Source organism: Cynocephalus volans, chromosome X (genome assembly GCF_027409185.1).
Source record: "Cynocephalus volans isolate mCynVol1 chromosome X, mCynVol1.pri, whole genome shotgun sequence".
NCBI classification, from domain to species: Eukaryota; Metazoa; Chordata; class Mammalia; order Dermoptera; family Cynocephalidae; genus Cynocephalus; species Cynocephalus volans.
Genome location: NC_084478.1, coordinates 172,645,342 through 172,661,788, shown reverse-complemented (window position 1 = coordinate 172,661,788; position 16,447 = coordinate 172,645,342). Strand labels below are relative to the sequence as shown.

General features: G+C 50.8%; 2 protein-coding genes across 2 annotated transcripts; both read right to left on the bottom strand.

The window, feature by feature from the left end:
• Window positions 1-413: 413 nt before the first annotated feature.
• LOC134368607 (testis-specific Y-encoded protein 3-like) lies at window positions 414-7,856 on the bottom strand. Its single transcript, XM_063085033.1, has 8 exons — window positions 7,851-7,856; window positions 7,611-7,754; window positions 6,951-7,106; window positions 6,129-6,206; window positions 5,888-5,999; window positions 5,645-5,793; window positions 5,459-5,540; window positions 414-544 (listed from the first exon to the last, which is right to left on the bottom strand). The coding sequence occupies exons 1-8, from the start codon at window positions 7,854-7,856 to the stop codon at window positions 414-416; spliced, it is 858 nt and encodes a 285-aa protein (XP_062941103.1).
• Window positions 7,857-13,614: 5,758 nt separating this feature from the next.
• On the bottom strand, window positions 13,615-15,972 carry LOC134368606 (testis-specific Y-encoded protein 3-like; the record flags this gene model as incomplete). Its single annotated transcript, XM_063085032.1, has 7 exons — window positions 15,967-15,972; window positions 15,727-15,870; window positions 15,067-15,222; window positions 14,245-14,322; window positions 14,004-14,115; window positions 13,761-13,909; window positions 13,615-13,656 (listed from the first exon to the last, which is right to left on the bottom strand). Coding segments are annotated over exons 1-7 (687 nt in total), but the record flags the coding sequence as incomplete, so codon positions are not given.
• Window positions 15,973-16,447: the final 475 nt, after the last annotated feature.

Below are 16,447 nucleotides of genomic sequence, written 5' to 3'. Positions count from 1 at the left end.
CACGCCCAGACCGCTACTGTTGCTCCACGGCCAATGGATGAAGAGGTAGTGGCTGTCACCCATGACGGCCCCGCCTCCCGGACGCAGACATCTGAGGCACAACTGCCCTGCCTGCGAGCCCAGGCCCGTGTCTCCAGGAAGCCCTCCAACTTGCCAGGTGCAGTGCGCACACACAGCCGGTTTGCCCTTTGCAAAGTCCAATGAGTGTTCCACTCCAAGGTCCATGCCTGCGTCTTGTGTGGCACCGAATTCAGACAACATAAAGTACTTAAGGACACGAAGCGGGCGCAGTGGACAGTACTGGGTGTTTCAGTTTCAGCGCACAGTCCGAGTGAGGTTCTCAGAGGGCCGGGCCCATGTGTTGCTCTATATGTTGCTGCACTGGATTTCATCGGGTCTAGAGGCAAAGAGCACTACTGCATCGTCTCCCTCAGGATTAGGACAATTAGGGGTCTCAGACATAGTGCACGATTGTCTCTGCAAGTATCAGACCCTCTCCTCCTCAGTGCGTCCTCATCCGCCAGCATTCGGCTCAGATGGCAGCCTGAGGGTGGGGTGCAGGTGTAGGTCCTGCAGAGCGACAGCTGAGGGGCAGGTGTAGGTGCCGCAGAGTGACAGCTGGGGTGCAGGTGTAGGAAGTGGGCAGCTGGCAGACAGGAGGTTTGCCCCTACTTTAGCTGGTTCCCGAGTGTCCCCCTTCTGACTGCATCCTTCACCCTCTCCGCGAGCCAGACGGAGCCTGTCAGCAGGTGGGAAGCCAAGCGTGCAGGGTGTCAGCAGTCCAGGGGATCTGCCATCACCGGACAGGGGCTACCTGAGCAGAGCTTGAGCCAAGACGCCAGGTGGAGCGGATTGAATCATGCCCCCCCAAAACTCATTGCAGCTTAAATTGTGTCCCCCAGGTTTTATGTATTAGAAACTTGGCCCCCACTGTGAATGTTAAGAGGGTGGGAAATCCTATTACGGTAATTGAAAGGAGGAGCCTTGAAGAGGTGATTGGATTGTAGGACCGTGCAGTAGTGAATGGATTAATAATGGTGGTCAGGCGTGTGGTTCTGAGGGCTTTAAAAGAAGAGAGAAAGAGTCTGTCTGTCTGTCTCTCTCTCTCTCTTGCTTCTCACCATGTGACCTGCTTGGACCCACCGGCTGCCTGCCACTTTCCGCCATGAGTAGAAGCAGCCTGAGGCCCGCGCCAGATGCAGCTGTACCAGAATCCTGAGCCAAATAAACCTCTGTTCTTTATAAATTACCCAGTCTCAGGTATTTCTGTTATAGCAACACAAACATGGGCTAATACACCAGGGTCTGTGACTAAATTTTGCCACAGATTGGCTGAGTTCTTGGGTAATTTGCCAAGAAATGGAGATTTTTATAATAGTGTGCTTATTATGTACAAATGTATATATATCACTATGTATCTCTCACTGGATAATTCTCTCATTATATGAATATCTTACTATATAAATATCTCAGCACATATATCTCACTGTATGTATCGCTCACCATATGAATATCTCACTATAACTATGTCACTATATATTTCTCTCACTATATATATCTCTCACTATATATCCCTCACTATATAAATTACTCACTATATAAATATCTCACCTTATATCTGTCACTGTATATCTCTCATTATACACACAATCAAACTCTGCTCTCTTGTTCTTTTCCATCTATCACAGTATTATCGATGTCACTGGCTGCTTCTGAGTTTATGTGGGTTGACACACATGGAGTTTAGGACAAGGTCAGGCAGATGTGCTCAGTGTCAGCTCTCTGCAAGTCATCAGCTGGGGGGACACTGGGGTGAATTCTGAGATGTGTGATGGTTCTTGCCCACCTCCGGGCACCATGGGTACATTGCTGAGGGTCAGATTGGACAATGGGTAGATTGTGGTGACAAGATCCACGCAGGGGAATGTGGGTGCCCAGACACCTCAATCCCAACACCCGGCATGGTCCTGTGACTGCCATCCCTGGCTGCACTTCAGGCGCTCTGGGGATGCTTCTTTTTCATTCTGGCAAGTTGATTTGAAATTCTTATGTGGTCATCATAGGGTTCAGGGCTACCTGAGATCCATGTGCAGGCCCCTTCTCAGTCTGGCTTCCACTCTCGTCTACTGAAAGGAAATAGGCAATGTAGACAGGGTTGTGATTCCCGGTTGGAAAGCAAGTTACAGGAGTTTTGAGAAATGGTTTCAGCTCCAGAGCTGTGTGGCCCCGAGCCCCACCCCAAGACCCCAGGGGGGCGGGTTCTGTTGATGGGAACTGCAGGGACAGGGAGGCCAGTATTGCAGGGGTTAGTGTTAGGATTACGCTTCGAGGTTTAGGGCTGGATATCATGGTTGTGGTTAGGGTTGGTTCTCAGGTAACCTCAAACACTTCCTTACCTTGAAAGCGCCCAGGCAAGCGCTTCCTCTACTCAGTCGCATTTTTCTAGGATCCCAATTTGCTCCAGCATTTTGTTTAAGATTCCCCATATTACCTTGTGATGTATCCAATGCAGTCAGTCTCCAGCATGTTGTTTAAATCCTGTAACCCTGAACCAGCAAGTGGATGTTTCGGCAACCTTTGATTTCCTTCCTCAGCATTCTGAGCACATCAGGACAGCCACGACACTTCTGCAGGGATGACTTTTAGCACTTTTCTTAGAGGACTTAAATGCTGTTTTTGCGACTCTGGGTTTCACCACAACTTCATTGCTTGTGATGCACTTGCCAACTCCAGGTCTGCCTGATTTTTTTCTGTGAACTCACCACCTCTCTGTCTCTCTCTCAACAGCAGAATCTGATCAGAAATTGGCTCCCACGTTGAATGCTCTATGTCAGTCACAGCCCTAAGGGGCACAGGTCTTCAAGTCTGGGCCTGTGGCCTGCCCACCTAGCTCCCTTGAGTTGTGCCTAGACAGGGCCTTGAGTCACGTGGGGCTCCCAGTCCGGGCAGTGCCCCCGAAGCTCAGAGCCCACCTGGCACAGGATCAGCAGCTTTCTCCCCAGTGCCCGCCGGCCTCCCACTGAAGACACAGTCTGTGCAGTGAGCTGGTTTTCTTCTCTGTGTGAACGTTCACTCCCAAGAGGGGACAGGGACAGGAGGAGGAGCAGGGGGTGTGGTGCCATCCCCATCTCCCCCCAGCTCTTCTGTGGAACCCTGGCCCTGGACACCAGCCTTTTATACCCCATCCTGTGCTCCCCAGCTTCAGACAGGTCACAGTGGAGTCCCCAAAATGTTACTCCCATAACTCCATCTATCTATGACCTCCTAGAGCATTCTCCTCCTGAGTCCCCGCCCAGGCAGACTTGTCCCATGACTCCTTCCCTTTTCTAGGCCCCACCTCCCTCTCCCCCATTGCAGAGATTTAATTTTCAGGTGGAACATTTGGGACTTGGGGAGAGGACCTACCCAGGAGCATAACCTGATTATATGTTGGGCAGCCTCAGACCCAGATCCCAGCGGTCTCCCCCCGCCCCCCTCGCGCTGTTTCCCGGAGCTGGAGGAGGAGGGACCAAGAGCCCACAGCTGGGGAGGGCCCTGTCATTACAGGGTTTGGGCCCACCCCACCACAGAAGCCCTGCTCTGTAAACGTGCCCCAGATCCTGGGGCTGCCATTGCCCCCTCTGCTATGATACCTGTTACCCCACCTGATGACTGGACCCATAGAGAAGAAGTTGGGGCCTTGGGGAACTGGTTTCCTAACTCCTTTTCCTTGTCTCTTGAGTTCCCACTCGTGTCCGTTTACATTTTGGGATCTTCACCTAATACACAGGGTCTTGCGTAAAAGCTTAGACCATCTGAAAATAGGAATATTAAGAATAAAGTCTACATCTAGGATCATCTAGGGACAGACAGCACATGGGTGAAAGTCTGGCAGTTGTATATTCAACCACTCCACCTCCCTGCTCTGTTTATATTTTTTGCCCAAACTCAGTCACCTGGAAAAACAACGGCACTCACATACAACTGTGAGGAGACCTGCTTTTTCCCAAAAGTTTATCTTTTCACTTAGTCACCTTTGCAAGAAACAAAGCCACACCTTCACTGCCTTCCCTCATCCCTTTGTGTCCTTTCCCACAGTCCCTTCATATACCTTATATTCCCATTTCTTAAAATGTTGCTGGGAAGCCTGGCCCTGACAGGTTGATTGTCCCAGCAAAGCACTGTGCATTCATCTACCTAAGGATGACGTTTGGTTCAGAAGAGAAACGAACTTTAATAGTTGCACCTTGAATTCTCCTAACGTGTCTGACAATATGCACAAAAGAGGATATTTGGAGGAACCCTGTGCAAGAAAATTTCACCCTGATTATTTTACTTCTGTAATCACTAGGTCCTTTCTTTGAACTACCCTCCCATTCCTGGGAAAAACAAGAAGTGTCAAACTAAACTGTTTCTCTTTCCTTTCTTCTTTCTCCACAACCCCTGCTCTGTGGGGAAGGAAAAAAAAAGTCCTCAGACGGAATCCCAAACCTTGGTGTATCTGCTCTCTACAACTTTATAAGCCCAGATCCTCCACAGACTGACAGTTCCTGGACAAAGAATTAAAAATCCCACATGGATTTGACCTATGTATAATCTCACCCCAATCCAGTACACAAGCACATACACAGAGACATGTAAGCTTGATGGTGTTTATTTCTCCTTCACACCAATCCGATTTTATCCAAGTGTCTTGCTGTCTGCATTTTTCATCACCGGATCTGCTTTTCTTTCAATCCTGAGCATGAGAACACTGTATCTGAAGTCACTTTTTAGAAGTTCTGCTTTTTTAGGTAAAGTTTGATGCTCCGAGATATTCAACTCAAAAACTTGGAATACTCTAAAACACACAAACACACATAAAAACTCATTTTCTCTGAAAAATGTTAAAAATTGCTTTAATTATGCAAGGTCCTGCCCAGGAAAAACTAGCCCTTCCCCGTTTGTGACCTCTTCAATTTCCCCTTACCATGTGTTAGAAATTGCTCTCCGTAACATCTGCCCCACTGCCAGTGTTCTCTGTATGAGTAGAATAAGCTAAGGAGATAAACAAGAAAATTAAAAGACACTGATTACCAAAATGGAAAATTGATGAGAGAAAGGAATGAGAGACTGTACAAATATTCATAGCCTTTTGTGGAAAGGGTGAAAGGAGGAACATTTGATGAGCCAAAATTTAAGGGGGTGGAGAAATGACTGAGGGTGGGGTTGGCTGTCATGGAATTAAGTTCAGAGAAGTAAAGGATTGAACTTTGCTTCTGTCCAAACGACTCCGGACACTGACTACAGTGCAGTGGGCTTAAGCTTCCCCAGCTCTAACTTGTTTTGCAGTGCAGTTTCTCCCATGTTCCTGTTTCATCTTGATGCCCTGGGTGACCTGGTTTGTGTCATTCCCTGTCTTTCAATTTCTACACTTGTGAAATGAGTGTCCAGGTACCCCAAAACATGCATTTCAGCCCCTACTTCCCGAGCTGCTCACCTGCCGTCTCGGTTCCCTGTCCAGGCACCTGCATCCTCATGTGGTACCGCAGGGGATTGAGCCATAGGTCTTCACAGATGATCTGTTAGGGGAACCAGGACAGGACCGCTCAGGGTTCAGACACCATTCCCAAGAAGGCTGGGAACCCTCCCTGGTCATTTCTGAATTTTCGCAGTGAGGCCCTACCTCAGCGATCCTGTTAGATCCTGCAAAGTTGTGGTCAGAAAACCAGTTGAAGAAGAAGTTAACACTGCTGTTGTGGTGCCTGCGGCTATAAGCCTCATGTTCATAATCCTGATACCACTGAACTGGAGTGGAATGAGATGCCGTATATCCTGCAGGGAAGAAAAGTATACAGGAAGGGGTTGGAGCATGCTGACGATGATAAACCCAACACCTTCACTACCCATCCTGGGATCCACCTCCTACCGGTGACATTAATGAGATATTCCTTAATAATCACTTTATTCCGGAAGTACGGGTTGTCCCGAAAGAACATCATGATCTTGCAGCAGTGAATGGGATGCCTGATTTCCTCCACCTGTCATGACAAAGTGGAGAAGGCTAAAATTTCTTTTCAGGTCACCTACCCTTTTCTGTTTGCCTGAAAGAATTGCGTCTCTTATCCTTCCCCGCTCAACCTTCCAGCCTCAGTCTCACTAGTTCTGACCTCCAAGTCGATCACGTAGCTAAGCAAGTCTTCATCTTCATCGCTGATCATGGCCAACATCTCGGGGTGGTTCACAATCTGCCTCAGGTCAAGGAGCCTTTCCATGCTACGGAAGTAGGCGCTAGAAGCAACTGAGCATGTATAAACAGCTAGGAGAGTGTGTTGCGCAGGGGTCTCCCACACCTCACACATTGTGTCTCCCACACCTTATGCACTGTGCCCTCCCTGCCTGTCATGAGACACACTCAAGGCAATGGGTGCCTTGCGTGGCCTTAAATGGGAGACTGTCCACGTTGACGCAGGGAGGGGCTCCTTTCTGAGGGATGCTGAGCTCTATGTGTCCCCGATGTACTAGGGGCAAAAGTGAATCTGCTTGTATCTAAGTATGCACTTTATCAGCTCTGACTGACTAGGGTGGGAATTCATACACTTTCCTACAGCATTATTGTCAGGAAAGCCTGTCCTTCAAACACCTTTTCTACATGAGAACTCCTTTGTGCTATTCACGACACTGATCCAGAATGACTTCTAATTCTCCGCCCCAGTTAGTGTCTCTGTGCCGTAAGTATTTGTATTTGCACGAGTGTGGCTGCAGCTCCGTCTTCCCTCAGTCTGTACCTTCCCCCACACCCCCCAAGCAGATGTTTTCCAGTACAGGGACGGAACACTGGTCCTTGGTGCTATCAGTACCATTCTCTAAACAACTGAGCAACCGGCCAGAAAAGCCTGTATATTCTCATGCTGAGCTGTCCCATGGATCGATTGCTATTACCCTTGCCCATGCTCCTACCGGTCAGTACAAAGCGAGATTCGAAAGGATACGGCTTTGGCCCAGAAGCCAGGGATGCCCTGGATGATGGACCTTCGGTGACCGAGAAGAGTCCCACGTCTCTGCACCAGGTTCTGCCTCAAACAAGCAAAGGCCGTCCTGGCTTGGTTGTTCACGGGCTCCATCTCTAACTGAAGGGCCTCCAGCGACTACAGAGGGGATAAGGACAACATGGGGCTCCACAGAGTCTGTGTCGGGGTCTTCTATTCAAGCTTCTCCTCAGGCTCTACAAGTTGCATCAGAGTTTCCTCCCCCACGTCTTCTTCCTGAACTTTTTCCTCAAATTCCTCCTCCTCCTCTTCCCTGTCAGGCTCCTACACCACCCTCTCACCGTCCATCACGTGCTGCGCCCACTCCTCCTTCCACTGCTCCTGCTCCTCCTTCTCCTCGTCCTGCTCCACTGCCTCCACCTCCTGAATAACATCCACCAACACAAGCACCACATCATCCTGCTCCTCGACTTCTCTCTCCTCTTCTCCCTCTTCGGATCACCCCTTCTCTTCCTGCTCCTCCTGCCACTCAGCGACCTCCGCCACCGCCATTACATCCACAAGGACAGCACCACGTCTTCCAGCTCTTTATCCTCCTGGTCCTCGACTTTTCCTTCCTCACACGCCTCTTCCGATTTCTCCTCTTCCCTCCTCCACAGCGACCTCCACCACCTCCACTGCCGCAAACAAAACTAGCGCCACCTCCCGCCCGGTCGCCGCCGCCTCCCTCTCTGCCAAGGCCTCGCTTTCCTGCACAGCTTCAACCCCGGTCCAGGAGGCCTCCTCGGACGTCCCACCCAACTCTGCCTGGGTCGCACACCCGACGCCATTACTGGCCTCTGGCCGCTGCTCCCCAAGAGGCCTACCGGCCCCTCCCTCCCGAGGGCCCTTTCCCACACCTACCTTCATCCAGGGTTCGGCAGAAGACCCTTCCTCCCGGGAGCCCGCTTCACTCGCCATGCTGCCCTGGTCCTCAGCAGGCTCAGCTGCGCCGGGTACGCAAGGCCGAAAGCCTTGAGCTGCACACCCCCCAGGCAGGAGCTAGAGAAGCCGAGCCGCAGGCAGCTTCCGGCTCTGGGAACTTCCGGGAGCCTCGCGGTCGGGCTCGGCATCGGGCGCATGCGCATGGCTTGGCGCGCTCTGCCGTCGTCATGGGGCCAAGGCGCCCAGCCACGCCCAGACCGCTACTGTTGCTCCACGGCCAATGGATGAAGAGGTAGTGGCTGTCACCCATGACGGCCCCGCCTCCCGGACGCAGACATCTGAGGCACAACTGCCCTGCCTGCGAGCCCAGGCCCGTGTCTCCAGGAAGCCCTCCAACTTGCCAGGTGCAGTGCGCACACACAGCCGGTTTGCCCTTTGCAAAGTCCAATGAGTGTTCCACTCCAAGGTCCATGCCTGCGTCTTGTGTGGCACCGAATTCAGACAACATAAAGTACTTAAGGACACGAAGCGGGCGCAGTGGACAGTACTGGGTGTTTCAGTTTCAGCGCACAGTCCGAGTGAGGTTCTCAGAGGGCCGGGCCCATGTGTTGCTCTATATGTTGCTGCACTGGATTTCATCGGGTCTAGAGGCAAAGAGCACTACTGCATCGTCTCCCTCAGGATTAGGACAATTAGGGGTCTCAGACATAGTGCACGATTGTCTCTGCAAGTATCAGACCCTCTCCTCCTCAGTGCGTCCTCATCCGCCAGCATTCGGCTCAGATGGCAGCCTGAGGGTGGGGTGCAGGTGTAGGTCCTGCAGAGCGACAGCTGAGGGGCAGGTGTAGGTGCCGCAGAGTGACAGCTGGGGTGCAGGTGTAGGAAGTGGGCAGCTGGCAGACAGGAGGTTTGCCCCTACTTTAGCTGGTTCCCGAGTGTCCCCCTTCTGACTGCATCCTTCACCCTCTCCGCGAGCCAGACGGAGCCTGTCAGCAGGTGGGAAGCCAAGCGTGCAGGGCGTCAGCAGTCCAGGGGATCTGCCATCACCGGACAGGGGCTACCTGAGCAGAGCTTGAGCCAAGACGCCAGGTGGAGCGGATTGAATCATGCCCCCCCAAAACTCATTGCAGCTTAAATTGTGTCCCCCAGGTTTTATGTATTAGAAACTTGGCCCCCACTGTGAATGTTAAGAGGGTGGGAAATCCTATTACGGTAATTGAAAGGAGGAGCCTTGAAGAGGTGATTGGATTGTAGGACCGTGCAGTAGTGAATGGATTAATAATGGTGGTCAGGCGTGTGGTTCTGAGGGCTTTAAAAGAAGAGAGAAAGAGTCTGTCTGTCTGTCTCTCTCTCTCTCTTGCTTCTCACCATGTGACCTGCTTGGACCCACCGGCTGCCTGCCACTTTCCGCCATGAGTAGAAGCAGCCTGAGGCCCGCGCCAGATGCAGCTGTACCAGAATCCTGAGCCAAATAAACCTCTGTTCTTTATAAATTACCCAGTCTCAGGTATTTCTGTTATAGCAACACAAACATGGGCTAATACACCAGGGTCTGTGACTAAATTTTGCCACAGATTGGCTGAGTTCTTGGGTAATTTGCCAAGAAATGGAGATTTTTATAATAGTGTGCTTATTATGTACAAATGTATATATATCACTATGTATCTCTCACTGGATAATTCTCTCATTATATGAATATCTTACTATATAAATATCTCAGCACATATATCTCACTGTATGTATCGCTCACCATATGAATATCTCACTATAACTATGTCACTATATATTTCTCTCACTATATATATCTCTCACTATATATCCCTCACTATATAAATTACTCACTATATAAATATCTCACCTTATATCTGTCACTGTATATCTCTCATTATACACACAATCAAACTCTGCTCTCTTGTTCTTTTCCATCTATCACAGTATTATCGATGTCACTGGCTGCTTCTGAGTTTATGTGGGTTGACACACATGGAGTTTAGGACAAGGTCAGGCAGATGTGCTCAGTGTCAGCTCTCTGCAAGTCATCAGCTGGGGGACACTGGGGTGAATTCTGAGATGTGTGATGGTTCTTGCCCACCTCCGGGCACCATGGGTACATTGCTGAGGGTCAGATTGGACAATGGGTAGATTGTGGTGACAAGATCCACGCAGGGGAATGTGGGTGCCCAGACACCTCAATCCCAACACCCGGCATGGTCCTGTGACTGCCATCCCTGGCTGCACTTCAGGCGCTCTGGGGATGCTTCTTTTTCATTCTGGCAAGTTGATTTGAAATTCTTATGTGGTCATCATAGGGTTCAGGGCTACCTGAGATCCATGTGCAGGCCCCTTCTCAGTCTGGCTTCCACTCTCGTCTACTGAAAGGAAATAGGCAATGTAGACAGGGTTGTGATTCCCGGTTGGAAAGCAAGTTACAGGAGTTTTGAGAAATGGTTTCAGCTCCAGAGCTGTGTGGCCCCGAGCCCCACCCCAAGACCCCAGGGGGCGGGTTCTGTTGATGGGAACTGCAGGGACAGGGAGGCCAGTATTGCAGGGGTTAGTGTTAGGATTACGCTTCGAGGTTTAGGGCTGGATATCATGGTTGTGGTTAGGGTTGGTTCTCAGGTAACCTCAAACACTTCCTTACCTTGAAAGCGCCCAGGCAAGCGCTTCCTCTACTCAGTCGCATTTTTCTAGGATCCCAATTTGCTCCAGCATTTTGTTTAAGATTCCCCATATTACCTTGTGATGTATCCAATGCAGTCAGTCTCCAGCATGTTGTTTAAATCCTGTAACCCTGAACCAGCAAGTGGATGTTTCGGCAACCTTTGATTTCCTTCCTCAGCATTCTGAGCACATCAGGACAGCCACGACACTTCTGCAGGGATGACTTTTAGCACTTTTCTTAGAGGACTTAAATGCTGTTTTTGCGACTCTGGGTTTCACCACAACTTCATTGCTTGTGATGCACTTGCCAACTCCAGGTCTGCCTGATTTTTTTCTGTGAACTCACCACCTCTCTGTCTCTCTCTCAACAGCAGAATCTGATCAGAAATTGGCTCCCACGTTGAATGCTCTATGTCAGTCACAGCCCTAAGGGGCACAGGTCTTCAAGTCTGGGCCTGTGGCCTGCCCACCCAGCTCCCTTGAGTTGTGCCTAGACAGGGCCTTGAGTCACGTGGGGCTCCCAGTCCGGGCAGTGCCCCCGAAGCTCAGAGCCCACCTGGCACAGGATCAGCAGCTTTCTCCCCAGTGCCCGCCGGCCTCCCACTGAAGACACAGTCTGTGCAGTGAGCTGGTTTTCTTCTCTGTGTGAACGTTCACTCCCAAGAGGGGACAGGGACAGGAGGAGGAGCAGGGGGTGTGGTGCCATCCCCATCTCCCCCCAGCTCTTCTGTGGAACCCTGGCCCTGGACACCAGCCTTTTATACCCCATCCTGTGCTCCCCAGCTTCAGACAGGTCACAGTGGAGTCCCCAAAATGTTACTCCCATAACTCCATCTATCTATGACCTCCTAGAGCATTCTCCTCCTGAGTCCCCGCCCAGGCAGACTTGTCCCATGACTCCTTCCCTTTTCTAGGCCCCACCTCCCTCTCCCCCATTGCAGAGATTTAATTTTCAGGTGGAACATTTGGGACTTGGGGAGAGGACCTACCCAGGAGCATAACCTGATTATATGTTGGGCAGCCTCAGACCCAGATCCCAGCGGTCTCCCCCCGCCCCCCTCGCGCTGTTTCCCGGAGCTGGAGGAGGAGGGACCAAGAGCCCACAGCTGGGGAGGGCCCTGTCATTACAGGGTTTGGGCCCACCCCACCACAGAAGCCCTGCTCTGTAAACGTGCCCCAGATCCTGGGGCTGCCATTGCCCCCTCTGCTATGATACCTGTTACCCCACCTGATGACTGGACCCATAGAGAAGAAGTTGGGGCCTTGGGGAACTGGTTTCCTAACTCCTTTTCCTTGTCTCTTGAGTTCCCACTCGTGTCCGTTTACATTTTGGGATCTTCACCTAATACACAGGGTCTTGCGTAAAAGCTTAGACCATCTGAAAATAGGAATATTAAGAATAAAGTCTACATCTAGGATCATCTAGGGACAGACAGCACATGGGTGAAAGTCTGGCAGTTGTATATTCAACCACTCCACCTCCCTGCTCTGTTTATATTTTTTGCCCAAACTCAGTCACCTGGAAAAACAACGGCACTCACATACAACTGTGAGGAGACCTGCTTTTTCCCAAAAGTTTATCTTTTCACTTAGTCACCTTTGCAAGAAACAAAGCCACACCTTCACTGCCTTCCCTCATCCCTTTGTGTCCTTTCCCACAGTCCCTTCATATACCTTATATTCCCATTTCTTAAAATGTTGCTGGGAAGCCTGGCCCTGACAGGTTGATTGTCCCAGCAAAGCACTGTGCATTCATCTACCTAAGGATGACGTTTGGTTCAGAAGAGAAACGAACTTTAATAGTTGCACCTTGAATTCTCCTAACGTGTCTGACAATATGCACAAAAGAGGATATTTGGAGGAACCCTGTGCAAGAAAATTTCACCCTGATTATTTTACTTCTGTAATCACTAGGTCCTTTCTTTGAACTACCCTCCCATTCCTGGGAAAAACAAGAAGTGTCAAACTAAACTGTTTCTCTTTCCTTTCTTCTTTCTCCACAACCCCTGCTCTGTGGGGAAGGAAAAAAAAAGTCCTCAGACGGAATCCCAAACCTTGGTGTATCTGCTCTCTACAACTTTATAAGCCCAGATCCTCCACAGACTGACAGTTCCTGGACAAAGAATTAAAAATCCCACATGGATTTGACCTATGTATAATCTCACCCCAATCCAGTACACAAGCACATACACAGAGACATGTAAGCTTGATGGTGTTTATTTCTCCTTCACACCAATCCGATTTTATCCAAGTGTCTTGCTGTCTGCATTTTTCATCACCGGATCTGCTTTTCTTTCAATCCTGAGCATGAGAACACTGTATCTGAAGTCACTTTTTAGAAGTTCTGCTTTTTTAGGTAAAGTTTGATGCTCCGAGATATTCAACTCAAAAACTTGGAATACTCTAAAACACACAAACACACATAAAAACTCATTTTCTCTGAAAAATGTTAAAAATTGCTTTAATTATGCAAGGTCCTGCCCAGGAAAAACTAGCCCTTCCCCGTTTGTGACCTCTTCAATTTCCCCTTACCATGTGTTAGAAATTGCTCTCCGTAACATCTGCCCCACTGCCAGTGTTCTCTGTATGAGTAGAATAAGCTAAGGAGATAAACAAGAAAATTAAAAGACACTGATTACCAAAATGGAAAATTGATGAGAGAAAGGAATGAGAGACTGTACAAATATTCATAGCCTTTTGTGGAAAGGGTGAAAGGAGGAACATTTGATGAGCCAAAATTTAAGGGGGTGGAGAAATGACTGAGGGTGGGGTTGGCTGTCATGGAATTAAGTTCAGAGAAGTAAAGGATTGAACTTTGCTTCTGTCCAAACGACTCCGGACACTGACTACAGTGCAGTGGGCTTAAGCTTCCCCAGCTCTAACTTGTTTTGCAGTGCAGTTTCTCCCATGTTCCTGTTTCATCTTGATGCCCTGGGTGACCTGGTTTGTGTCATTCCCTGTCTTTCAATTTCTACACTTGTGAAATGAGTGTCCAGGTACCCCAAAACATGCATTTCAGCCCCTACTTCCCGAGCTGCTCACCTGCCCTCTCGGTTCCCTGTCCAGGCACCTGCATCCTCATGTGGTACCGCAGGGGATTGAGCCATAGGTCTTCACAGATGATCTGTTAGGGGAACCAGGACAGGACCGCTCAGGGTTCAGACACCATTCCCAAGAAGGCTGGGAACCCTCCCTGGTCATTTCTGAATTTTCGCAGTGAGGCCCTACCTCAGCGATCCTGTTAGATCCTGCAAAGTTGTGGTCAGAAAACCAGTTGAAGAAGAAGTTAACACTGCTGTTGTGGTGCCTGCGGCTATAAGCCTCATGTTCATAATCCTGATACCACTGAACTGGAGTGGAATGAGATGCCGTATATCCTGCAGGGAAGAAAAGTATACAGGAAGGGGTTGGAGCATGCTGACGATGATAAACCCAACACCTTCACTACCCATCCTGGGATCCACCTCCTACCGGTGACATTAATGAGATATTCCTTAATAATCACTTTATTCCGGAAGTACGGGTTGTCCCGAAAGAACATCATGATCTTGCAGCAGTGAATGGGATGCCTGATTTCCTCCACCTGTCATGACAAAGTGGAGAAGGCTAAAATTTCTTTTCAGGTCACCTACCCTTTTCTGTTTGCCTGAAAGAATTGCGTCTCTTATCCTTCCCCGCTCAACCTTCCAGCCTCAGTCTCACTAGTTCTGACCTCCAAGTCGATCACGTAGCTAAGCAAGTCTTCATCTTCATCGCTGATCATGGCCAACATCTCGGGGTGGTTCACAATCTGCCTCAGGTCAAGGAGCCTTTCCATGCTACGGAAGTAGGCGCTAGAAGCAACTGAGCATGTATAAACAGCTAGGAGAGTGTGTTGCGCAGGGGTCTCCCACACCTCACACATTGTGTCTCCCACACCTTATGCACTGTGCCCTCCCTGCCTGTCATGAGACACACTCAAGGCAATGGGTGCCTTGCGTGGCCTTAAATGGGAGACTGTCCACGTTGACGCAGGGAGGGGCTCCTTTCTGAGGGATGCTGAGCTCTATGTGTCCCCGATGTACTAGGGGCAAAAGTGAATCTGCTTGTATCTAAGTATGCACTTTATCAGCTCTGACTGACTAGGGTGGGAATTCATACACTTTCCTACAGCATTATTGTCAGGAAAGCCTGTCCTTCAAACACCTTTTCTACATGAGAACTCCTTTGTGCTATTCACGACACTGATCCAGAATGACTTCTAATTCTCCGCCCCAGTTAGTGTCTCTGTGCCGTAAGTATTTGTATTTGCACGAGTGTGGCTGCAGCTCCGTCTTCCCTCAGTCTGTACCTTCCCCCACACCCCCCAAGCAGATGTTTTCCAGTACAGGGACGGAACACTGGTCCTTGGTGCTATCAGTACCATTCTCTAAACAACTGAGCAACCGGCCAGAAAAGCCTGTATATTCTCATGCTGAGCTGTCCCATGGATCGATTGCTATTACCCTTGCCCATGCTCCTACCGGTCAGTACAAAGCGAGATTCGAAAGGATACGACTTTGGCCCAGAAGCCAGGGATGCCCTGGATGATGGACCTTCGGTGACCGAGAAGAGTCCCACGTCTCTGCACCAGGTTCTGCCTCAAACAAGCAAAGGCCGTCCTGGCTTGGTTGTTCACGGGCTCCATCTCTAACTGAAGGGCCTCCAGCGACTACAGAGGGGATAAGGACAACATGGGGCTCCACAGAGTCTGTGTCGGGGTCTTCTATTCAAGCTTCTCCTCAGGCTCTACAAGTTGCATCAGAGTTTCCTCCCCCACGTCTTCTTCCTGAACTTTTTCCTCAAATTCCTCCTCCTCCTCTTCCCTGTCAGGCTCCTACACCACCCTCTCACCGTCCATCACGTGCTGCGCCCACTCCTCCTTCCACTGCTCCTGCTCCTCCTTCTCCTCGTCCTGCTCCACTGCCTCCACCTCCTGAATAACATCCACCAACACAAGCACCACATCATCCTGCTCCTCGACTTCTCTCTCCTCTTCTCCCTCTTCGGATCACCCCTTCTCTTCCTGCTCCTCCTGCCACTCAGCGACCTCCGCCACCGCCATTACATCCACAAGGACAGCACCACGTCTTCCAGCTCTTTATCCTCCTGGTCCTCGACTTTTCCTTCCTCACACGCCTCTTCCGATTTCTCCTCTTCCCTCCTCCACAGCGACCTCCACCACCTCCACTGCCGCAAACAAAACTAGCGCCACCTCCCGCCCGGTCGCCGCCGCCTCCCTCTCTGCCAAGGCCTCGCTTTCCTGCACAGCTTCAACCCCGGTCCAGGAGGCCTCCTCGGACGTCCCACCCAACTCTGCCTGGGTCGCACACCCGACGCCATTACTGGCCTCTGGCCGCTGCTCCCCAAGAGGCCTACCGGCCCCTCCCTCCCGAGGGCCCTTTCCCACACCTACCTTCATCCAGGGTTCGGCAGAAGACCCTTCCTCCCGGGAGCCCGCTTCACTCGCCATGCTGCCCTGGTCCTCAGCAGGCTCAGCTGCGCCGGGTACGCAAGGCCGAAAGCCTTGAGCTGCACACCCCCCAGGCAGGAGCTAGAGAAGCCGAGCCGCAGGCAGCTTCCGGCTCTGGGAACTTCCGGGAGCCTCGCGGTCGGGCTCGGCATCGGGCGCATGCGCATGGCTTGGCGCGCTCTGCCGTCGTCATGGGGCCAAGGCGCCCAGCCACGCCCAGACCGCTACTGTTGCTCCACGGCCAATGGATGAAGAGGTAGTGGCTGTCACCCATGACGGCCCCGCCTCCCGGACGCAGACATCTGAGGCACAACTGCCCTGCCTGCGAGCCCAGGCCCGTGTCTCCAGGAAGCCCTCCAACTTGCCAGGTGCAGTGCGCACACACAGCCGGTTTGCCCTTTGCAAAGTCCAATGAGTGTTCCAC

Bases quoted from the DNA above. Each gene is read 5' to 3' on its own strand.
- LOC134368607 (XM_063085033.1), bottom strand. The intron at 7,107-7,610 runs GTCGCTGTGGAG...TCCCCTCTGTAG, and splicing joins CGGCAGTGGAGGTGGTGGAG to TCGCTGGAGGCCCTTCAGTT. The intron at 6,000-6,128 runs GTCAGAACTAGT...TTGTCATGACAG, and splicing joins GCTACGTGATCGACTTGGAG to GTGGAGGAAATCAGGCATCC.